Source organism: Salvelinus alpinus, chromosome 5, assembly GCF_045679555.1.
Source record: "Salvelinus alpinus chromosome 5, SLU_Salpinus.1, whole genome shotgun sequence".
In the NCBI taxonomy this organism is placed as follows: domain Eukaryota; kingdom Metazoa; phylum Chordata; class Actinopteri; order Salmoniformes; family Salmonidae; genus Salvelinus; species Salvelinus alpinus.
Genome location: NC_092090.1, coordinates 729,265 through 754,555, shown reverse-complemented (window position 1 = coordinate 754,555; position 25,291 = coordinate 729,265). Strand labels below are relative to the sequence as shown.

At 50.0% G+C, this 25,291-nt stretch overlaps 1 protein-coding gene across 1 annotated transcript in view; it reads left to right on the top strand.

The window, feature by feature from the left end:
* The window catches only part of LOC139575134 (insulin-like growth factor 1 receptor), an 81,807-nt gene extending 56,915 nt beyond the window's left edge, over positions 1-24,892 (top strand). Inside the window, exons 15-20 of the mRNA XM_071400137.1 lie at positions 287-516; positions 674-781; positions 7,202-7,367; positions 7,501-7,630; positions 13,327-13,461; positions 19,254-24,892. Coding sequence (XP_071256238.1) covers positions 287-516; positions 674-781; positions 7,202-7,367; positions 7,501-7,630; positions 13,327-13,461; positions 19,254-20,019 — 1,535 coding nt within the window. The 3' untranslated portion in view covers positions 20,020-24,892. The remainder of the gene's footprint in view (positions 1-286; positions 517-673; positions 782-7,201; positions 7,368-7,500; positions 7,631-13,326; positions 13,462-19,253) is intronic.
* Positions 24,893-25,291: the final 399 nt, after the last annotated feature.

The window sequence follows — 25,291 nt, the reverse complement described above, 5'->3', positions numbered from 1 at the left end:
GTGACCTCATCACCTGACAGGAAGTACCTGTAGTGACCTCATCACCTGATAGAGACAGAGAGGAAGTACGTGTAGTGACCTCATCACCTGATAGAGGAAGTACCTGTAGTGACCTCATCACCTGATAGAGACAGAGAGGAAGTACCTGTAGTGACCACATTACCTGACAGAGGAAGTACCTGTAGTGACCTCATCACCTGATAGAGACAGAGAGGAAGTACCTGAAGGTAGTCAGGCTGTGTGGTACTGTGATGTAGTTGTCTGTTAACCCTCTCCTCTCCTCCAGTGTATGTACCAGATGAATGGGAGGTGTTGAGGGAGAAGATCACGATGAACAGAGAGCTGGGTCAGGGGTCGTTTGGCATGGTGTACGAGGGCGTTGCTAAGGGAGTTGTGAAGGACGAGCCAGAGACGTGTGTGGCCATTAAGACGGTGAACGAATCAGCCAGCATGAGAGAGAGAATCGAGTTCCTCAATGAAGCTTCTGTTATGAAGGAGTTCAACTGTCATCATGTGGTATGACACACACACACACACGTCATGTCTAAATGTTGACCTAATACTCCACACCTCCTGTCTTATGTTCCTGTGAACAAATTAGGAGCCCCCTGTTTGTCAGTTCAGGATGTGGGCTCTGACCACTGGTGTCATCTGTGTGCTGTGATTGGTGCAGGTGCGTCTGCTGGGCGTGGTTTCTCAGGGCCAGCCCACCTTGGTCATCATGGAGCTGATGACTAAAGGAGATCTGAAGAGTCACCTGCGGTCACTACGGGCTAAAGATGTAAGTTACTTCATCCTGACCCCTCATCCTGACCCCTAACCCCTCATCCTGACCCCTAACCCCTCATCCTGACCCCTTACCCCCAACCCCTGTATCAACCCATTGAGGTCTGGATTTGGAGTCACACTCAAAATTAGTGGAAAATGACACTACAGGCTGATCCAACTTTGATGTAATGTCCTTAAAACAAGTCAAAATGAGGCTCAGTAGTGTGTGGGGCCTCCACGTGCCTGTATGACCTCCCTACAACGCCTGGGCATGCTCCTGATGAGGTGGCGGATGGTCTCCTGAGGGATCTCCTCCCAGACCTGGACTAAAGCATCCGCCAACTCCTGGACAGTCTGTGGTGCAACGTGGCGTTGGTGGATGGAGCGAGACATGATGTCCCAGATGTGCTCAATTGGATTCAGGTCTGAGGAACGGGCGGGCCAGTCCATAGCATCAATGCCTTCCTCTTGCAGGAACTGCTGACATACTCCAGCCACATGAGGTCTAGCTTTTCTTGCATTAGGAGGAACCCAGGGCCAACCGCACCAGCATATGGTCTCACAAGGGGTCTGAGGATCTCATCTCGGTACCTAATGGCAGTCAGGCTACCTCTGGCGAGCACATGGAGGGCTGTGCGGCCCCCCAAAGAAATGCCACCCCACACCATGACTGACCCACCGCCAAACCGGTCATGCTGGAGGATGTTGCAGGCAGCAGAACGTTCTCCACGGCGTCTCCAGACTCTGTCACGTCTGTCACATGTGCTCATGTGCTCAGTGTGAACCTGCTTTCATCTGTGAAGAGCACAGGGCGCCAGTGGCGAATTTGCCAATCTTGGTGTTCTCTGGCAAATGCCAAACGTCCTGCACGGTGCTGGGCTGTAAGCACAACCCCCACCTGTGGACGTCGGGCCCTCATACCACCCTCATGGAGTCTGTTTCTGACCGTTTGAGCAGACACATGCACATTTGTGGTCTGCTGGAGGTCATTTTGCAGGGCTCTGGCTAGTGCACCTCCTTGCACAAAGGCGGAGGTAGCGGTCCTGCTACTGGGTTGTTGCCCTCCTACGGCCTCCTCCACGTCTCCTGATGTACTGGCCTGTCTCCTGGTAGCGCCTCCATGCTCTGGACACTACGCTGACAGACACAGCAAACCTTTTTGCCACAGCTCGCATTGATGTGCCATCCTGGATGAACTGCACTACCTGAGCCACTTGTGTGGGTTGTAGACTCCGTCTCATGCTACCACTAGAGTGAGAGCACCGCCAGCATTCAAAAGTGACCAAAACATCAGCCAGGAAGCATAGGAACTGAGAAGTGGTCTGTGGTCACCACCTGCAGAACCACTCCTTTATTGGGGGTGTCTTGCTAATTGCCTATAATTTCCACCTGTTGTCTATTCCATTTGCACAACAGCATGTGAAATTTATTGTCAATCAGTGTTGCTTCCTAAGTGTACAGTTTGATTTCACAGAAGTGTGATTGACTTGGAGTTACATTGTGTTTAAGTGTTCCCTTTATTTGTTTTGAGCATTGTATATACATTTTTCTACTGTATTATTGATTGTATGTTTGTCTATTCCATGTGTAACTCTGTGTTGTTGTTTGTGTCGCACTGCTTTGCTTTATCTTGGCCAGGTCGCAGTTGTAAATGAGAACTTGTTCTCAACTGGCCTACCTGGTTAAATAAAGGTGAAATAAATAAAATGTAAAAAGAAACTCTACCTCTGGTGAGCAATATCTCGAGACTTCCTTAATATTAGCTGTAATTGACAAATAGACACACAACACCACCCCTCCAGACGAAGCTGTTCTAGAAAACCCAGCCAAATGTATATTGTCAGTGTCGTCATTCAGCCACGACTCGGTGCAACATAAGATATTACAGTTTGTAATGTCCTGTTGGTAGGATCATCTCGAACAGAGTTTATCCAGTTTATTCTCCAGTGAGTTTACGTTCGCTAATAGAAAGGATGGTGGATGCGGGTTACCCACTCGCCTACGAATCCTCCCAAGGCACCCTGACCTACATCCCCTACGAATCCTCACAAGGCACCCTGACCTACGAATCCTCCAAAGGCACCCTGACCTACATCCCCTACGAATCCTCACAAGGCACCCTGACCTACATCCCCTACGAATCCTCACAAGGCACCCTGACCTACATCCCCTACGAATCCTCCCAAGGCACCCTGACCTACATCCCCTACGAATCCTCCCAAGGCACCCTGACCTACATCCCCTACGAATCCTCCCAAGGCACCCTGAACTACATCGCCTACGAATCCTCACAAGGCACCCTGACCTACATCGCCTACGAATCCTCACAAGGCACCCTGACCTACATCGCCTACGAATCCTCCCAAGGCACCCTGACCTACATCCCCTACGAATCCTCCCAAGGCACCCTGACCTACATCCCCTACGAATCCTCCCAAGGCACCCTGACCTACATCCCCTACGAATCCTCACAAGGCACCCTGACCTACATCCCCTACGAATCCTCACAAGGCACCCTGACCTACATCCCCTACGAATCCTCACAAGGCACCCTGACCTACATCCCCTACGAATCCTCCCAAGGCACCCTGACCTACATCGCCTACGAATCCTCCCAAGGCACCCTGACCTACATCGCCTACGAATCCTCCCAAGGCAAGCTGACCTACATCCCCTACGAATCCTCCCAAGGCACCCTGACCTACATCCCCTACGAATCCTCACAAGGCACCCTGACCTACATCCCCTACGAATCCTCACAAGGCACCCTGACCTACATCCCCTACGAATCCTCACAAGGCACCCTGACCTACATCCCCTACGAATCCTCCCAAGGCACCCTGACCTACATCCCCTACGAATTCTCCCAAGGCACCCTGACCTACATCCCCTACGAATCCTCCCAAGGCACCCTGACCTACATCCCCTACGAATCCTCCCAAGGCACCCTGACCTACATCCCCTACGAATCGTCCCAAGGCACCCTGACCTACATCGCCTACGAATCCTCCCAAGGCACCCTGACCTACATCGCCTACGAATCCTCCCAAGGCACCCTGACCTACATCGCCTACGAATCCTCCCAAGGCAAGCTGACCTACATCCCCTACGAATCCTCCCAAGGCACCCTGACCTACATCCTCTACGAATCCTCACAAGGCACCCTGACCTACATCCCCTACGAATCCTCCCAAGGCACCCTGACCTACATCCCCTACGAATCCTCCCAAGGCACCCTGACCTACATCCCCTACGAATCCTCCCAAGGCACCCTGACCTACATCCCCTACGAATCCTCCCCAGGCACCCTGACCTACATCCCCTACGAATCCTCCCAAGGCACCCTGACCTACATCGCCTACGAATCCTCACAAGGCACTCTGACCTACATCGCCTACGAATCCTCCCAAGGCACCCTGACCTACATCGCCTACGAATCCTCCCAAGGCACCCTGACCTACATCCCCTACGAATCCTCCCAAGGCACCCTGACCTACATCCCCTACGAATCCTCCCAAGGCACCCTGACCTACATCCCCTACGAATCCTCCCAAGGCACCCTGACCTACATCCCCTACGAATCCTCACAAGGCACCCTGACCTACATCCCCTACGAATCCTCACAAGGCACCCTGACCTACATCCCCTACGAATCCTCACAAGGCACCCTGACCTACATCCCCTACGAATCCTCCCAAGGCACCCTGACCTACATCGCCTACGAATCCTCCCAAGGCACCCTGACCTACATCCCCTACGAATCCTCACAAGGCACCCTGACCTACATCCCCTACGAATCCTCCCAAGGCACCCTGACCTACATCGCCTACGAATCCTCCCAAGGCACCCTGACCTACATCCCCTGTATCTCCATCTTTTCTTCATGTGAATGACAGGGATTTGGGCCTTGTCTGGGAGAAACATTATATCTTTCACGTCCGACTCATTAAATGAAACATCTTCATCCAGTTGGAGGTGAGTCATCGCTGTTCTGATGTCCAGAAACTCTTTCCGGTCTTACGAGACGGTAGCATCAGCATTATGTACAAAGTTACAAACAATGTGGAAAAACACACAAAATAGCACAGTTGGTTAGGAGCCGGTAAACCGGCAGCCATCCCCTCTGGCACCATTGCGTGACAGGCCCTTACGTTACCATCCATCCCCTCTGGCACCGTTGCGTGACAGGCCCTTACGTTACCATCCATCCCCTCTGGCACCGTTGTGTGACAGGCCCTTACGTTACCATCCATCCCCTCTGGCACCGTTGCGTGACAGGCCCTTACGTTACCGTCCATCCCCTCTGGCACCGTTGCGTGACAGGCCCTTACGTTACCATCCATCCCCTCTGGCACCATTGCGTGACAGGCCCTTACGTTACCATCCATCCCCTCTGGCACCATTGCGTGACAGGCCCTTACGTTACCGTCCATCCCCTCTGGCACCATTGCGTGACAGGCCCTTACGTTACCGTCCATCCCCTCTGGCACCATTGCGTGACAGGCCCTTACGTTACCGTCCATCCCCTCTGGCACCATTGCGTGACAGGCCCTTACGTTACCATCCATCCCCTCTGGCACCATTGCGTGACAGGCCCTTACGTTACCATCCATCCCCTCTGGCACCGTTGCGTGACAGGCCCTTACGTTACCATCCATCCCCTCTGGCACCATTGCGTGACAGGCCCTTACGTTACCGTCCATCCCCTCTGGCACCATTGCGTGACAGGCCCTTACGTTACCGTCCATCCCCTCTGGCACCATTGCGTGACAGGCCCTTACGTTACCGTCCATCCCCTCTGGCACCATTGCGTGACAGGCCCTTACGTTACCGTCCATCCCCTCTGGCACCATTGCGTGACAGGCCCTTACGTTACCATCCATCCCCTCTGGCACCATTGCGTGACAGGCCCTTACGTTACCATCCATCCCCTCTGGCACCGTTGCGTGACAGGCCCTTACGTTACCATCCATCCCCTCTGGCACCGTTGCGTGACAGGCCCTTACGTTACCATCCATCCCCTCTGGCACCATTGCGTGACAGGCCCTTACGTTACCATCCATCCCCTCTGGCACCGTTGCGTGACAGGCCCTTACGTTACCATCCATCCCCTCTGGCACCATTGCGTGACAGGCCCTTACGTTACCATCCATCCCCTCTGGCACCATTGCGTGACAGGCCCTTACGTTACCATCCATCCCCTCTGGCAACATTGCGTGACAGGCCCTTACGTTACCATCCATCCCCTCTGGCACCATTGCGTGACAGGCCCTTACGTTACCATCCATCCCCTCTGGCAGCGTTGCGTGACAGGCCCTTACGTTACCATCCATCCCTCTGGCACCATTGCGTGACAAGCCCTTACGTTACCATCCATCCCCTCTGGCACCATTGCGTGACAGGCCCTTACGTTACCATCCATCCCCTCTGGCACCATTGCGTGACAGGCCCTTACGTTACCATCCATCCCTTCTGGCACCATTGCTTGACAGGCCCTTACGTTACCATCCATCCCCTCTGGCAGCGTTGCGTGACAGGCCCTTACGTTACCATCCATCCCTTCTGGCACCATTGCTTGACAGGCCCTTACGTTACCATCCATCCCCTCTGGCAGCGTTGCGTGACAGGCCCTTACGTTACCGAGCCCTACTCTACCCCCTAACCCTTCAATACCTCATCCCATCTCCCTACCTGAACCTTCCTACTCTGTCCTCTACCTTACCCACCTCAGCTCCCACACGGACTCTAACCTCTCCTCTCCTCTCTCCTCCCCTACAGCCGTCCCAGTCCTACAGTCTCAACCTCCTCTCTCCTCTCCTCTCTCCTCCCCTACAGCCGTCCCAGTCCTAGTCTCAACCTCCTCTCCTCTCCTCTCTCCTCCCCTACAGCCGTCCCAGTCCTACAGTCTCAACCTCCTCTCTCTCCTCTCTCCTCCCCTACAGCCGTCCCAGTCCTACAGTCTCAACCTCCTCTCTCTCCTCTCTCCTCCCCTACAGCCGTCCCAGTCCTACAGTCTCAACCTCCTCTCTCTCCTCTCTCCTCCCCTACAGCCGTCCCAGTCCTACAGTCTCAACCTCCTCTCTCTCCTCTCTCCTCCCCTACAGCCGTCCCAGTCCTACAGTCTCAACCTCCTCTCTCCTCTCCTCTCTCCTCCCCTACAGCCGTCCCAGTCCTACAGTCTCAACCTCCTCTCTCCTCTCTCCTCCCCTACAGCCGTCCCAGTCCTACAGTCTCAACCTCCTCTCTCTCCTCTCTCCTCCCCTACAGCCGTCCCAGTCCTACAGTCTCAACCTCCTCTCTCCTCTCCTCTCTCCTCCCCTACAGCCGTCCCAGTCCTACAGTCTCAACCTCCTCTCCTCTCCTCTCTCCTCCCCTACAGCCGTCCCAGTCCTACAGTCTCAACCTCCTCTCTCTCCTCTCTCCTCCCCTACAGCCGTCCCAGTCCTACAGTCTCAACCTCCCTCCTCTGAAGAAGATTATTCAGATGGCTGGGGAGATAGCTGACGGGATGTCCTATCTCAACGCTAACAAGTTTGTCCACAGAGACCTGGCCGCCAGGAACTGTATGGTGGCAGACGACTACACCGTCAAGATAGGTGGTACGAACAGACTTCCTCCTAAACAATTACACTTCAATTCGGCTTGTAATTTAGCCTAGTATATTGATGTGAACAACGTTTTTAGACATGCGTGTTAAGTCATTTCCCCCCGTCTTCCCTGTGTTGTGAGTAGATTTCGGTATGACCAGAGACATCTACGAGACCGACTACTACCGTAAAGGAGGAAAGGGGTTGCTGCCGGTCCGATGGATGTCCCCCGAGTCCCTTAAAGATGGAGTGTTCACCACCACCTCTGATGTCTGGTAACTGCACCATTCAACCGTTCACCTTCTCATTTCAATGAGGACGGAGCAATTCAGTTGACTTCCAGGAGGGACGACATTTAAAAGGAATGGAGCCAACCTTGTAGAAGAGCCTTAACCCCTCTCTCCATTTGTCCCCCGTTGGGAAGCCTTAACCCCTCTCTCCATTTGTCCCCCGTTGGGAAGCCTTAACCCCTCTCTCCATTTGTCCCCCGTTGGGAAGCCTTAACCCCTCTCTCCATTTGTCCCCCGTTGGGAAGCCTTAACCCCTCTCTCCATTTGTCTCCCGTTGGGAAGCCTTAACCCCTCTCTCCATTTGTCCCCCGTTGGGAAGCCTTAACCCCTCTCTCCATTTGTCTCCCGTTGGGAAACCTTAACCCCTCTCTCCATTTGTCCCCCGTTGGGAAGCCATTTATCCTGATGTTTTGAGAGGGAGTGGAACACAAGTCTGTTTAAAGCAGAGCTGGCCAGTAGGTCTCACTACCGTTTATATTAGACTCAAACTGCTCTGCTTTTTCTGCCTAGTCCTTCTCACAAAGTGTACACTACTAAACCAAATGGCAGTGAACCGAGTGTACACTACTAAACCAAATGGCAATGAACCGAGTGTACACTACTAACCAAATGGCAGTGAACCGAGTGTACACTACTAACCAAATGGCAATGAACCGAGTGTACACTACTAAACCAAATGGCAATGAACCGAGTGTACACTACTAACCAAATGGCAATGAACCGAGTGTACACTACTAAACCAAATGGCAGTGAACCGAGTGTACACTACTAAACCAAATGACAGTAAACATAGTGTACACTACTAAACCAAATGGCAGTGAACCCGAGTGTACACTACTAAACCAAATGACAGTAAACCGAGTGTACACTACTAAACCAAATGACAGTAAACATAGTGTACACTATTAAACCAAATGGCAGTGAACCGAGTGTACACTACTAAACCAAATGACAGTAAACCGAGTGTACACTATTAAACCAAATGGCAGTGAACCGAGTGTACACTACTAAACCAAATGACAGTGAACCGAGTGTACACTACTAAACCAAATGACAGTGAACCGAGTGTACACTACTAAACCAAATGACAGTGAACCGAGTGTACACTACTAAACCAAATGACAGTAAACATAGTGTACACTACTAAACCAAATTGCAGTGAACCCGAGTGTACACTACTAAACCAAATGACAGTAAACAGAGTGTACACTACTAAACCAAATGACAGTAAACCGAGTGTACACTACTAAACCAAATGACAGTGAACCGAGTGTACACTACTAAACCAAATGACAGTGAACCGAGTGTACACTACTAAACCAAATGACAGTGAACCGAGTGTACACTACTAAACCAAATGACAGTGAACCGAGTGTACACTACTAAACCAAATGACAGTGAACCGAGTGTACACTACTAAACCAAATGACAGTGAACCGAGTGTACACTACTAAACCAAATGACAGTAAACAGAGTGTACACTACTAAACAGAGTGTACACTACTAAACCAAATGACAGTAAACATAGTGTACACTATTAAACCAAATGGCAGTGAACCGAGTGTACACTACTAAACCAAATGACAGTAAACATGACTCCTCTCCTCCAGTAACTCCTCTGCATTACTCCCCTCCTCCAGTAACTCCTCTCCTCCAGTAACTCCTCTCCTCCAGTAACTCCTCTACATTACTCCCCTCCTCCAGTAACTCCTCTGCATTACTCCCCTCCTCCAGTAACTCCTCTACATTACTCCCCTCCTCCAGTAACTCCTCTCCTCCAGTAACTTCTCTACATTACTCGTATTTTCTTCATGTCCTCCAGGACTGGGGAGGGGGAGTCCGGGGGACCAATAGGGGAGTGGGTAGCGTTAACGGTCCTCTTAATGCTGATTGGTTCTTGTGAGAAGGAAACGACCCGACACTACAGCTTTGTTTTTACTGGCCAGATGTTAAATTACAGAGCGGACCGAGGAAATACACACACACACCTCTGATCACACACCACCTCTCTCTCACACACACGCACACTCACGGTGTGTAGGGTGTATATGGTGTATAGGGCCAGGGTGCGTAGGGCCAGGGTGCGTAGGGCCACTGGGCGTAGGGCCACTGGGCGTAGGGCCAGGGTGCGTAGGGTGTGTAGGGTGTATAGTGTGTAGGGTGTATATGGTGTATAGGGCCAGGGTGTATAGTGTGTAGGGTGTATAGGGCCAGGGTGTGTAGGGTGTATAGGGCCAGGGTGTGTAGGGTGTATAGGGCCAGGGTGTGTAGGGTGTATATGGTGTATAGGGCCATGGTGTGTAGGGTGTATAGTGTGTAGGGTGTATAGTGTGTAGGGTGTATAGTGTGTAGGGTGTATATGGTGTAGGGTGTATATGGTGTAGGGTGTATATGGTGTAGGGTGTATATGGTGTAGGGTGTATATGGTGTGTGGGGTCAGGGTGTGTAGGGTCAGGGTGTGTAGGGTGTATATGGCCATGGTGTATAGGGTGTATAGTGTGTAGGGTGTATAGTGTGTAGGGTGTATAGTGTGTAGGGTCATGGTGTGTGGGGTCAGGGTGTGGGGTCAGGGTGTGTGGGGTCAGGGTGTGTGGGGTCAGGGTGTGTGGGGTCAGGGTGTATAGGGTGTATAGGGTCAGGGTGTATAGGGTGTGTAGGGTCAGGGTGTATAGGATCAGGGTGTGTAGGGTGTATATGGCCATGGTGTATAGGGTGTATAGTGTGTAGGGTGTATAGTGTGTAGGGTGTATATGGTGTAGGGTGTATATGGTGTGTGTGGGGTCAGGGTGTGTAGGGTCAGGGTGTGTAGGGTGTATATGGCCATGGTGTATAGGGTGTATAGTGTAGGGTGTATAGTGTGTAGGGTGTATAGTGTGTAGGGTGTATATGGTGTGGGGTCAGGGTGTGTGGGGTCAGGGTGTGTGGGGTCAGGGTGTGTGGGGTCAGGGTGTATAGGGTGTATAGGGTCAGGGTGTATAGGGTGTGTAGGGTCAGGGTGTATAGGATCAGGGTGTGTAGGGTGTATAGTGTGTAGGGTGTATATGGTGTGTAGGGTCAGGGTGTGTGGGGTCATGGTGTGTGGGGTCATGGTGTGTATAGGGCCATGGTGTGTAGGGTGTATAGTCTGTAGGGTGTATATGGTGTGTAGGGTCAGGGTGTGTGGGGTCATGGTGTGTGGGGTCAGGGTGTATGGGGTCAGGGTGTGTGGGGTCAGGGTGTGTAGGGTCAGGGTGTATGGGGTCAGGGTGTATAGGGTTATGGTGTATAGGGTGTATAGGGTCAGGGTGTATAGGGTGTATAACCCCTCTCTCTCTCTCTCTCTGCAGGTCTTTTGGGGTGGTGTTATGGGAGATAGTGTAGGGTCAGGGTGTATAGGGTGTATAACCTCTCTCTCTCTCTCTCTGCAGGTCTTTTGGGGTGGTGTTATGGGAGATAGTGTAGGGTCAGGGTGTATAGTGTATAGGGTGTATAACCTCTCTCTCTCTGCAGGTCTTTTGGGGTGGTGTTATGGGAGATAGTGTAGGGTCAGGGTGTATAGTGTATAGGGTGTATAACCTCTCTCTCTCTGCAGGTCTTTTGGGGTGGTGTTATGGGAGATAGTGTAGGGTCAGGGTGTATAGGGTGTATAACCCCTCTCTCTCTCTGCAGGTCTTTTGGGGTGGTGTTATGGGAGATAGTGTAGGGTCAGGGTGTATAGGGTGTATAACCCCTCTCTCTCTCTGCAGGTCTTTTGGGGTGGTGTTATGGGAGATAGTGTAGGGTCAGGGTGTATAGGGTGTATAACCCTTCTCTCTCTGCAGGTCTTTTGGGGTGGTGTTATGGGAGATAGTGTAGGGTCAGGGTGTATAGGGTATAGGGTATATAACCTCTCTCTCTCTCTGCAGGTCTTTTGGGGTGGTGTTATGGGAGATAGTGTAGGGTCAGGGTGTATAGGGTGTATAACCTCTCTCTCTCGCAGGTCTTTTGGGGTGGTGTTATGGGAGATAGTGTAGGGTCAGGGTGTATAGGGTATAGGGTATATAACCTCTCTCTCTCTCTGCAGGTCTTTTGGGGTGGTGTTATGGGAGATAGTGTAGGGTCAGGGTGTATAGGGTGTATAACCCCTCTCTCTCTCTGCAGGTCTTTTGGGGTGGTGTTATGGGAGATAGTGTAGGGTCAGGGTGTATAGGGTATAGGGTATATAACCCTCTCTCTCTCTGCAGGTCTTTTGGGGTGGTGTTATGGGAGATAGTGTAGGGTCAGGGTGTATAGGGTGTATAACCCCTCTCTCTCTCTGCAGGTCTTTTGGGGTGGTGTTATGGGAGATAGTGTAGGGTCAGGGTGTATAGTGTATAGGGTGTATAACCTCTTCTCTCTCTGCAGGTCTTTTGGGGTGGTGTTATGGGAGCTGGTGTAGGGTCAGGGTGTATAGTGTATAGGGTGTATAACCTCTCTCTCTCTCTGCAGGTCTTTTGGGGTGGTGTTATGGGAGATAGTGTAGGGTCAGGGTGTATAGGGTGTATAACCCCTCTCTCTCTCTGCAGGTCTTTTGGGGTGGTGTTATGGGAGATAGTGTGGGGTCAGGGTGTATAGGGTGTATAACCCTCTCTCTCTCTCTGCAGGTCTTTTGGGGTGGTGTTATGGGAGATAGTGTAGGGTCAGGGTGTATAGGGTGTATAACCCCTCTCTCTCTCTCTGCAGGTCTTTTGGGGTGGTGTTATGGGAGATAGTGTAGGGTCAGGGTGTATAGGGTGTATAACCTCTCTCTCTCTCTGCAGGTCTTTTGGGGTGGTGTTATGGGAGATAGTGTAGGGTCAGGGTGTATAGGGTGTATAACCTCTCTCTCTCTGCAGGTCTTTTGGGGTGGTGTTATGGGAGATAGTGTAGGGTCAGGGTGTATAGGGTGTATAACCTCTCTCTCTCTCTGCAGGTCTTTTGGGGTGGTGTTATGGGAGATAGTGTAGGGTCAGGGTGTATAGGGTGTATAACCTCTCTCTCTCTGCAGGTCTTTTGGGGTGGTGTTATGGGAGATAGTGTAGGGTCAGGGTGTATAGGGTGTATAACCTCTCTCTCTCTGCAGGTCTTTTGGGGTGGTGTTATGGGAGATAGTGTAGGGTCAGGGTGTATAGGGTGTATAACCCCTCTCTCTCTCTGCAGGTCTTTTGGGGTGGTGTTATGGGAGATAGTGTAGGGTCAGGGTGTATAGGGTGTATAACCCCTCTCTCTCTCTGCAGGTCTTTTGGGGTGGTGGTATGGGAGATAGTGTAGGGTCAGGGTGTATAGGGTGTATAACCCCTCTCTCTCTCTGCAGGTCTTTTGGGGTGGTGTTATGGGAGATAGTGTAGGGTCAGGGTGTATAGGGTGTATAACCCCTCTCTCTCTCTGCAGGTCTTTTGGGGTGGTGTTATGGGAGATAGTGTAGGGTCAGGGTGTATAGGGTGTATAACCCTCTCTCTCTCTGCAGGTCTTTTGGGGTGGTGTTATGGGAGATAGTGTAGGGTCAGGGTGTATAGGGTGTATAACCCCTCTCTCTCTCTGCAGGTCTTTTGGGGTGGTGTTATGGGAGATAGTGTAGGGTCAGGGTGTATAGGGTATAGGGTATATAACCTCTCTCTCTCTCTGCAGGTCTTTTGGGGTGGTGTTATGGGAGATAGTGTAGGGTCAGGGTGTATAGGGTGTATAACCCCTCTCTCTCTCTGCAGGTCTTTTGGGGTGGTGTTATGGGAGATAGCCACACTAGCAGAGCAGCCCTACCAGGGGATGTCCAATGAGCAGGTGCTGCGCTTCGTTATGGACGGAGGACTGCTAGACAAACCAGACAACTGCCCTGACATGATGTGAGTTACACACACACACACACACACACACACACACACACACACACACACACACACACACACACACACACACACACCTGGGTTTCCGTTAGCTCGGTATATCTGGGTTTTTGCCCCCCAAAAATGGAAAAGCCGATAAATAAAATTGGTGCTGGCCAATTGTCCGGGGGAAGAAAAATCCTTTTGCGAAATAATGCTTTTTAGCCTGTTCATTGATGGAAATATATTTGACCGGTCAAGCTTATCGGTCTACAGGTTCGTTTGCATAATTTAGTGGAATTAGATTGGTACGTGTGTACAGTATATTCCCTGTCCCTCCTACTCTCCCTGTCCCTCCTCCTCTCCCTGGACCACCACCTCCTCCTCCTCTCCCTGGACCACCACCACCTCCTCCTCCTCTCCCTGGACCACCACCACCACCTCCTCCTCTCCCTGGACCACCACCTCCTCCTACTCTCCCTGGACCACCACCACCACCTCCTCCTCCTCTCCCTGGACCACCACCTCCTCCTACTCTCCCTGGACCACCACCACCACCTCCTCCTCTCCCTGGACCACCACCTCCTCCTACTCTCCCTGGACCACCACCACCACCTCCTCCTCCTCTCCCTGGACCACCACCTCCTCCTCCTCTCCCTGGACCACCACCTCCTCCTCCTCTCCCTGGACCACCACCTCCTCCTCCTCTCCCTGGACCACCACCACCACCTCCTCCTCTCCCTGGACCACCACCACCACCTCCTCCTCTCCCTGGACCACCACCACCTCCTCTCCCTGGACCACCACCTCCTCCTACTCTCCCTGGACCACCACCTCCTCCTACTCTCCCTGGACCACCACCACCACCTCCTCCTCCTCTCCCTGGACCACCACCTCCTCCTCCTCTCCCTGGACCACCACCACCACCTCCTCCTCCTCTCCCTGGACCACCACCTCCTCCTCCTCTCCCTGGACCACCACCTCCTCCTACTCTCCCTGCACCACCACCACCCCCTCCTCCTCTCCCTGGACCACCACCACCACCTCCTCCTCTCCCTGGACCACCACCTCCTCCTCCTCCTCTCCCTGGACCACCACCTCCTCCTACTCTCCCTGGACCACCTCCTCCTCTCCCTGGACCACCTCCTCCTCTCCCTGGACCACCACCACCTCCTCCTCCTCTCCCTGGACCACCACCTCCTCCTCCTCCTCTCCCTGGACCACCACCACCTCCTCCTCCTCTCCCTGGACTACCACCACCACCTCCTCCTCCTCTCCCTGGACCACCACCACCTCCTCCTCTCCCTGGACCACCTCCTCCGCCTCCTCTCCCTGGACCTCCGCCTCCTCTCCCTGGACCTCCGCCTCCTCCTACTCTCCCTGGACCACCACCACCACCACCTCCTCCTCTCCCTGGACCACCACCACCACCACCTCCTCCTGTCCCTGGACCACCACCTCCTCCTCTCCCTGGACCACCACCACCACCTCCTCCTCCTCTCCCTTTACCACCACCACCACCTCCTCCTCTCCCTGGACCACCACCACCTCTCCCTGGACCACCACCACCACCTCCTCCTCTCCCTGGACCACCACCTCCTCCTCCTCCTCTCCCTGGACCACCACCTCCTCCTCCTCTCCCTGGACCACCACCTCCTCCTACTCTCCCTGGACCACCACCACCTCCTCCTCTCCCTGGACCACCACCACCTCCTCCTCCTCTCCCTGGACCACCACCTCCTCCTCCTCCTCTCCCTGGACCACCACCACCTCCTCCTCCTCTCCCTGGACCACCACCACCTCCTCCTCCTCTCCCTGGACCACCACCACCACCTCCTCCTCTCCCTGGACCACCTCCTCCGCCTCCTCTCCCTGGACCTCCGCCTCCTCTCCCTGGACCTCCGCCTCCTCTCCCTGGACCACCACCTCCTCCCTGGACCTCCTCCGCAGCTTGGGGCTCTGCCAGTCCGGTAGACTGGAGGCTGTAATGTCTAGAGTACTGCCATCTATTGACTGGAGGCTGTAATGTCTAGTGTACTGCCATCTATTGACTGGAGGCTGTAATGTCTAGTGTACTGCCATCTATTGACTGGAGGCTGTAATGTCTAGAGTACTGCCATCTATTGACTGGAGGCTGTAATGTCTAGTGTACTGCCATCTATTGACTGGAGGCTGTAATGTCTAGTGTACTGCCATCTATTGACTGGAGGCTGTAATGTCTAGTGTACTGCCATCTATTGACCGGAGGCTGTAATGTCTAGTGTACTGCCATCTATTGACTGGAGGCTGTAATGTCTAGTGTACTGCCATCTATTGACTGGAGGCTGTAATGTCTAGTGTACTGCCATCTATTGACTGGAGGGGGAAATGTCTAGTGTACTGCCATCTATTGACTGGAGGCTGTAATGTCTAGTGTACTGCCATCTATTGACTGGAGGCTGTAATGTCTAGTCTACTGCCATCTATTGACTGGAGGCTGTAATGTTTGAGTTAATGTGTTGGCAGTACAACCCATTAGATAATATCTACCTTCTCTCTCTCTCTCTCCTACCAGGTTTGAGTTAATGCGTTGGCAGTATAACCCATTAGATAATATCTACCTTCTCTCTCTCTCTCTCCTACCAGGTTTGAGTTAATGCGTTGGCAGTACAACCCATTAGATAATATCTACCTTCTCTCTCTCTCCTACCAGGTTTGAGTTAATGCGTTGGCAGTACAACCCATTAGATAATATCTACCTTCTCTCTCTCTCTCCTACCAGGTTTGAGTTAATGTGTTGGCAGTACATCCCATTAGATAATATCTACCTTCTCTCTCTCCTACCAGGTTTGAGTTAATGTGTTGGCAGTACAACCCATTAGATAATATCTACCTCTCTCTCTCTCTCCTACCAGGTTTGAGTTGATGTGTTGGCAGTACAACCCATTAGATAATATCTACCTTCTCTCTCTCTCCTACCAGGTTTGAGTTGATGTGTTGGCAGTATAACCCATTAGATAATATCTACCTTCTCTCTCTCTCCTACCAGGTTTGAGTTAATGTGTTGGCAGTACAACCCATTAGATAATATCTACCTTCTCTCTCTCTCCTACCAGGTTTGAGTTAATGTGTTGGCAGTACAACCCATTAGATAACATCTACCTTCTCTCTCTCTCTCCTACCAGGTTTGAGTTGATGTGTTGGCAGTACAACCCATTAGATAATATCTACCTTCTCTCTCTCCTACCAGGTTTGAGTTAATGTGTTGGCAGTACAACCCATTAGATAATATCTACCTTTTCTCTCTCCTACCAGGTTTGAGTTGATGCATATGTGTTGGCAGTACAACCCATTAGATAATATCTACCTTCTCTCTCTCCTACCAGGTTTGAGTTGATGCGTTGGCAGTACAACCCATTAGATAATATCTACCTTCTCTCCTCTCTCCTACCAGGTTTGAGTTGATGTGTTGGCAGTACAACCCATTAGATAATATCTACCTTCTCTCTCTCCTACCAGGTTTGAGTTGATGCGTATGTGTTGGCAGTACAACCCATTAGATAATATCTACCTTCTCTCTCTCCTACCAGGTTTGAGTTGATGCGTATGTGTTGGCAGTACAACCCATTAGATAATATCTACCTTCTCTCTCTCCTACCAGGTTTGAGTTGATGCGTATGTGTTGGCAGTACAACCCATTAGATAATATCTACCTTCTCTCTCTCCTACCAGGTTTGAGTTGATGCGTATGTGTTGGCAGTACAACCCATTAGATAACATCTACCTTCTCTCTCTCCTACCAGGTTTGAGTTGATGCGTATGTGTTGGCAGTACAACCCATTAGATAATATCTACCTTCTCTCTCTCCTACCAGGTTTGAGTTGATGCGTATGTGTTGGCAGTACAACCCATTAGATAACATCTACCTTCTCTCTCTCCTACCAGGTTTGAGTTGATGCGTATGTGTTGGCAGTACAACCCATTAGATAATATCTACCTTCTCTCTCTCCTACCAGGTTTGAGTTGATGCGTATGTGTTGGCAGTACAACCCATTAGATAACATCTACCTTCTCTCTCTCCTACCAGGTTTGAGTTGATGCGTATGTGTTGGCAGTACAACCCATTAGATAACATCTACCTTCTCTCTCTCCTACCAGGTTTGAGTTGATGTGTTGGCAGTACAACCCATTAGATAATATCTACCTTCTCTCTCTCCTACCAGGTTTGAGTTAATGTGTTGGCAGTACAACCCATTAGATAATATCTACCTTCTCTCTCTCCTACCAGGTTTGAGTTGATGCGTATGTGTTGGCAGTACAACCCATTAGATAACATCTACCTTCTCTCTCTCCTACCAGGTTTGAGTTGATGCGTATGTGTTGGCAGTACAACCCATTAGATAATATCTACCTTCTCTCTCTCCTACCAGGTTTGAGTTGATGCGTTGGCAGTACAACCCATTAGATAACATCTACCTTCTCTCTCTCTCTCCTACCAGGTTTGAGTTGATGCGTATGTGTTGGCAGTACAACCCATTAGATAATATCTACCTTCTCTCTCTCCTACCAGGTTTGAGTTGATGCGTATGTGTTGGCAGTACAACCCATTAGATAATATCTACCTTCTCTCTCTCCTACCAGGTTTGAGTTGATGCGTTGGCAGTACAACCCATTAGATAACATCTACCTTCTCTCTCTCCTACCAGGTTTGAGTTGATGCGTATGTGTTGGCAGTACAACCCATTAGATAATATCTACCTTCTCTCTCTCTCTCCTACCAGGTTTGAGTTGATGCGTATGTGTTGGCAGTACAACCCATTAGATAACATCTACCTTCTCTCTCTCCTACCAGGTTTGAGTTGATGCGTATGTGTTGGCAGTACAACCCATTAGATAACATCTACCTTCTCTCTCTCCTACCAGGTTTGAGTTGATGCGTATGTGTTGGCAGTACAACCCATTAGATAACATCTACCTTCTCTCTCTCCTACCAGGTTTGAGTTGATGCGTATGTGTTGGCAGTACAACCCATTAGATAACATCTACCTTCTCTCTCTCCTACCAGGTTTGAGTTGATGCGTATGTGTTGGCAGTACAACCCATTAGATAACATCTACCTTCTCTCTCTCCTACCAGGTTTGAGTTGATGCGTATGTGTTGGCAGTACAACCCATTAGATAACATCTACCTTCTCTCTCTCCTACCAGGTTTGAGTTGATGCGTATGTGTTGGCAGTACAACCCATTAGATAATATCTACCTTCTCTCTCTCCTACCAGGTTTGAGTTGATGCGTATGTGTTGGCAGTACAACCCATTAGATAATATCTACCTTCTCTCTCTCCTACCAGGTTTGAGTTGATGCGTTGGCAGTACAACCCATTAGATAATATCTACCTTCTCTCTCTCCTACCAGGTTTGAGTTGATGCGTATGTGTTGGCAGTACAACCCATTAGATAATATCTACCTTTTCTCTCTCCTACCAGGTTTGAGTTGATGCGTATGTGTTGGCAGTACAACCCATTAGATAATATCTACCTTCTCTCTCTCCTACCAGGTTTGAGTTGATGCGTATGTGTTGGCAGTACAACCCATTAGATAATATCTACCTTCTCTCTCTCCTACCAGGTTTGAGTTGATGCGTTGGCAGTACAACCCATTAGATAATATCTACCTTCTCTCTCTCCTACCAGGTTTGAGTTGATGCGTATGTGTTGGCAGTACAACCCATTAGATAACATCTACCTTCTCTCTCTCCTACCAGGTTTGAGTTGATGCGTATGTGTTGGCAGTACAACCCATTAGATAATATCTACCTTCTCTCTCTCCTACCAGGTTTGAGTTGATGCGTATGTGTTGGCAGTACAACCCTAAGATGCGTCCGTCGTTTCTGGAGATCATCAGCAGCATCAAGGAGGAGCTGGAGCCACCGTTCAGAGAGATGAGTTTCTTTTACAGCGAAGAGAACAAGCTTCCAGACACAGAGGAGTTAGACATGGAGGTAGAGAACATGAAGAATGTTCCTCTAGGCCCAGCTGCCTCTTCACGCCCCCCCATCCCCTGCCCCCCCACCACCTCCGGGTCCGCCCTGCCCAACCAGCCCCCTCCTCCCCCCTCCCAACAGACACCAGCCTCCACGGCCCCCGACGGTCAATTAACGCTGGGCTCCACCCCCCCTTCAGCCCCGTCCTCTGGGCAGGTTCAGCCCCAAGCTCCCTCGTCCCCTTGCTCCCCAGCCCTCGGGGCCACCAGCCAGGCCTGCTGCTCCCCAGCCCTCGGGGCCACCAGCCAGGCCTGCTGCTCCCCAGCCCTCGGGGCCACCAGCCAGGCCTGCTGCTCCCCAGCCCTCGGGGCCACCAGCCAGGCCTGCTGCTCCCCAGCCCTCGGGGCCACCAGCCAGGCCTGCTGCTCCCCAGTGGCCCCTGGCCCCTCTTCGGACCAGAACTCAGGTGCCTCAGGACAGGTGGCGTCCAACGGCCCCGAGGCGGTCGCCCAGGTCCTACTGCGACCAGCCTTCAATGACTCACCGCCCTACACACACATGAACGGAGTGAGGAAGAAGGAACGTGCCATGCCCCTCCCACAGTCCTCGGCCTGCTGATCCTAGTGGACCCCTCTCCATCCCTCATCCCTCTTTTCTAAAGAGCTTGGTGGACTCCTCTGTGGTGGACCCCTCTGTGGTGGACCCCTCTGTGGTGGACCCCTCTGTGGGGGACTCCTCTGTGGTGGACCCCTCTGTGGTGAACTCCTCTGTGGTGGACCCCTCTGTGGTGGACCCCTCTGTGGTGGACCCCTCTGTGGTGGACCCCTCTGTGGTGGACCCCTCTGTGGGGGACCCCTCTGTGGTGGACCCCTCTGTGGTGGACTCCTCTGTGGTGGACCCCTCTGTGGTGGACCCCTCTGTGGTGGACCCCTCTGTGGTGGACCCCTCTGTGGTGGACCCCTCTGTGGTGGACCCCTCTGTGGTGGACTCCTCTGTGGTGGACCCCTCTGTGGTGGACCCCTCTGTGGTGGACTCCTCTGTAGTGAACTCCTCTGTAGTGGACCCCTCTGTGGTGGACCCCTCTACTTTTTCATTGTGTTATTGTATTGACATTTCTCTCAACTGCCTGATATAAACGCCCTCCTGCTGAGGCCTGCTGGGAGACCCTGGACCACAACCTGAACAACGGTGTTTTTTACATATATCCCTTTAGGCCCAGCTACCTTTATATATAAAACGCAAGTCCGTTGTTCAGGAAGGTTTCTGGTTACCGGTACCAGTCAAAAGTTTGGACACACCTACTCATTCAAGGGTTTTTCTTTATTCTTTACTATTTTCTACATTGTAGAATAATAATGTAGACAGCAAAACTATGAAATAACACATCTGGAATCATGTAGTAACCAAAGAAGGGTTAAACAAATCAAAATATATTTGAGATTCTTCAAAGTAACCACCCTTTGCCTTGATGACAGCTTTGCACACTCTCTGCACACTCTCGGCATTCTCTCAACCAGCTTCATGAGGAATGCTTTTCCAACAGTCTTGAAGGAGTTCCCACATATGCTGAGCACTTGTTGGCTGCTTTTCGTTCACTCGGTGGTCCAACTCATCCCAAACCATCTCAATTGGGTTGAGGTCGGGTGATTGTGGAGGCCAGGTCATCTGATGCAGCACTCCATCACTCTCCTTCTTGGTCAAACAGCCCTTACACAGCCTGGAGGTGTGTTGGGTCATTGTCCTGTTGAAAAACATATGATAGTCCCACTAAGCCCAAACCAGGTAGGATGGTGTATCGCTGCAGAATGCTGTGGTAGTCATGCTGGTTAAGTGTGCCTTGAATTCGAAATAAATCAATGTCACCAACAAAGCACCCCTTCACCATCACACCTCCTCCTCCATGCTTCACGGTGGGAACCACACATGCAGAGATCATCAGTTCACCTACTCTGCGTTCCACCGGTCTAATGTCCATTGGTCGTGTTTCTTGGCCCAAGCAAGTCTCTTCTTCTTATTGGTGTCCTTTAGTAGTGATTTCTTTGCAGCAATTCTACCATGAAGGCCTGATTCACAAGGTCTCCTCTGAACAGTTGATGTTGAGATGTGTCTGATACTTGAACTCTGTGAAGCATTTATTTGGGCTGCAATCTGAGGTGCAGTGAACTCTAATGAACTTATCCTCTGCAGCAGAGGTAACTCTGGGTCTTCCTTTCCTGTGGCGGTCCTCATGAGAGCCAGTTTCATCTTAGCGCTTGAGGGTTTTTGCACTTGAAGAAATGTTCAACATTCTTGAAATGTTCCTGGATTGACTGACCTTCATGTCTTAAAGTATTGATGGACTGTCGTTTCTCTTTGCTTATTTGAGCTGTTCTTGCCATAATATGGACTTGGTCTTTTACCAAATAGGGTTATCTTCTGTATACCAACCTTACCTTGTCACAACACAACTGATTGGCTCAAACGCATTAAGAAGGAAAGAAATTCCATAAAATAACTTTTAACAAGGCACACCTGTTAATTGAAATGCATTCCAGGTGACTACCTCATGAAGCTGGTTGAGAGAATGCAAAGCTGTCATCAAGGCAAAGGGTGGCTATTTGAAGAATCTCAAATCTAAAAGATATTTTGAACTGTTTCTCTTTTTTTGGTTACTACATGATTCCATATGTGTTATTTCAACATTTTAGATTTCTTCACTAATTATTCTACAATGTAGAAAATAGTAAAAATAAAGAAAAACCCTTGAATGAGTAGATGTGTCTAAACTTGTGACTGGTACTGAGATGGTACACTATATATATATATATATATATATATATATATATATATATATATATATATATATATATATATAATATGTTTTTTATTAGTTTTTCTAAATATTCCCAAATGGAGACAGCCTTTCAGAGTGATGGTTGGTTCACTGTGTAATAGTGGGGCATTATTATTATTGTGAGGTTTTATCTTCTGTCTGGAAGCAACGTCAACGGTCAAGCGCTGTCTGTGTCTGTGTTGTATATCAGTGGATGGACAGACATGATCCTCTCTGTTGCACTGGGACAAGATGGTCACCACTGATGATGTTTTGTTGTCTGGAGTAAACTACTTGTCTTTTCCCTTTGTCTTGTCTGTGATTGACAGGAAGCATTCTGACACTAGCGTAAACTACTTGTCTTCTCCCTTTGTCTTGTCTGTGATTGACAGGAAGCATTCTGACACTAGCGTAAACTACTTGTCTTTTCCCTTTGTCTTGTCTGTGATTGACAGGAAGCATTCTGACACTAGCGTAAACTACATGTCTTCTCCCTTTGTCTTGTCTGTGATTGACAGGAAGCATTCTGACACTAGCGTAAACTACTTGTCTTTTCCCTTTGTCTTGTCTGTGATTGACAGGAAGCATTCTGACACTAGCGTAAACTACATGTCTTCTCCCTTTGTCTTGTCTGTGATTGACAGGAAGCATTCTGACACTAGCGTAAACTACTTGTCTTTTCCCTTTGTCTTGTCTGTGATTGACAGGAAGCATTCTGACACTAGTGTAAACTACTTGTCTTTTCCCTTTGTCTTGTCTGTGATTGACAGGAAGCATTCTGACACTAGCGTAAACTACATGTCTTTTCCCTTTGTCTTGTCTGTGATTGACAGGAAGCATTCTGACATTTGCGTAAACTAAATGCCGTCTCCTAGGCCTACAAAACATTAATATATTATTTAGTATCTTAAAGGATGTATGGCTCCATGTGCTTAGTTCCTCTGACCAGATGTATGGCTCCATATGCTTAGTTCCTCTGACCGGATGTATGGCTCCATATGCTTAGTTCCTCTGACCGGATGTATGGCTCCATATCCTAGTGCACTACTTTCTGACCAAATGTTTTCCAATATGTAGGGAGTAGGGACAGACAGGAGTTGAATCCAGTCCAGTAGGAGGGAGGGAGGGAGACATTGCTGTACACAGCAGGTATATATTTACACTGTAGTCTCTGCTCGAAGATTCAGAACATTTCTCCATTGCTCTTACAGTTGTTCACCACATGACCAACAGTATGTGGACACCTGCTCGTCAAACATCTCATTCCAAAATTATGGGCATTAATATGGAGTTGGTCCCCCCCTTTGCTGCTATAACAGCCTCCACTCTTCTGGGAAGGCTTTCCACTAGATGTTGGAACATTGCTGTGGGGACTTGCTTCCATTCAGCCACAAGAGCATTAGTGAGGTCGGCACTAATGCTGTGCGATTAGACCTGGCTCACAGTCGGCGTTCCAATTCATCCCAAAGGTATTCGATGGGGTTGAGGTCAGGACTCTGTGCAGGCCGGTCAAGTTCTTCCACACCGATCTCAACAACTTTGTGCACGGGGGTATTGTCATGTTGAAACAGGAAAGGGCCTTCCCCAAACTGTTACCACAAAGTTGGAAGCACAGACTCATCTAGAATGTCGTTGTATGCTGTAGCATTTAGATTTCCCTTTACTGGAACTACGGGGCCCGAACCATGAAAAACAGCCCCAGACCATTATTCCTCCTCCACCAAACTTTACAGTTGGCACTATGCATTGGGGCAGGTAGCGTTCTTCTGGCATCGGCCAAACCCAGATTTGTCTGTCGAACTGCCAGATGGTGAAGCGCGATTCAACACTCCAGACAACGTGTTTCCACTGCTCCAGAGTCCAATGGTGGCGAGCTTTACACCACTCCAGCCAACGCTTGGCATTGCGCATTGTGATCTTAGGCTTGTGTGCGGCTGCTCGGCCATGGAAACCCATTTCATGAAGCTCCCGACGAACAGTTGTTGTGCTGACGTTGCTTCCAGAGGCAGTTTGGAACTCGGTAGTGAGGGTTTTTAAACGCGCCACCTGCTTCAGCACTCGGCCGTCCCGTTCTGTGAGCTTGTGTGGTCTACCACTTGGCTGAGCCGTTGTTGCTCCTAGACGTTTCCACTTCACAATAACAGCCCTTACAGTTGACCGAGGCAGCTCCAACAGGTTAGATATTTGACTAACTGACTTGTTAGAAAGGTGGCATCCTATGACGGTGCCACGTTGAAAGTCACTGAGCTCTTCAGTAAGGGCCATTCTACTGCCAATGTTTGTCTATGGAGATTACAGGGCTGTGGTCAATTTTTATACACGTCAGCAACGGGTGTGGCTGAAATGAGCTGAATCCACTAATTTGAAGGGGTGTCCACATACTTTTGTATATTTTGTGTCGTTAGACCTCAGAACATGTTCATACACATCACCTGTTGGTGTCTTTGTGATGACTGTTTATGTTCTTCTCAGTAATTGTCTGTACAGAAGCTGCTATTTAATTCTTTATTTTTCTTGTGGTTATAATATATCAATATAAAATGAATCCTTCAGGTTGATTTTGTTTTACTCTTGTTCCCACTACAGTCTATTGTTCTTATGCCTGTTGTATTTCTCAATTCATTCATATGAAACATCATTGTTTCTCTTTAACTCATAAAGATATGCTGTTTTGCCACATATTGTCCAAAGCCTTATATTTGTTTTCACCAATACATTGTTGTGTTTGCATTTAGTTTCTTAGAGGTTTAGTGACGGTATTCCTAACTGATGTCTTTCCTTAAAGAAGGAAAGAGATACTGCCATATCTACCCCCATTACTAGATCAAATAATGAGCTGCTACTGACATATCTACCCCCATTACTGGATCAAATAATGAGCTGCTACTGACACATCTACCCCCATTACTAGATCAAATAATGAGCTACTACTGCCATATCTACCCCCACTACTAGATCAAATAATGAGCTGCTACTGACACATCTACCCCCCATTACTAGATCAAATAATGAGCTGCTACTGCCATATCTACCCCCATTACTAGATCAAATAATGAGCTGCTACTGCCATATCTACCC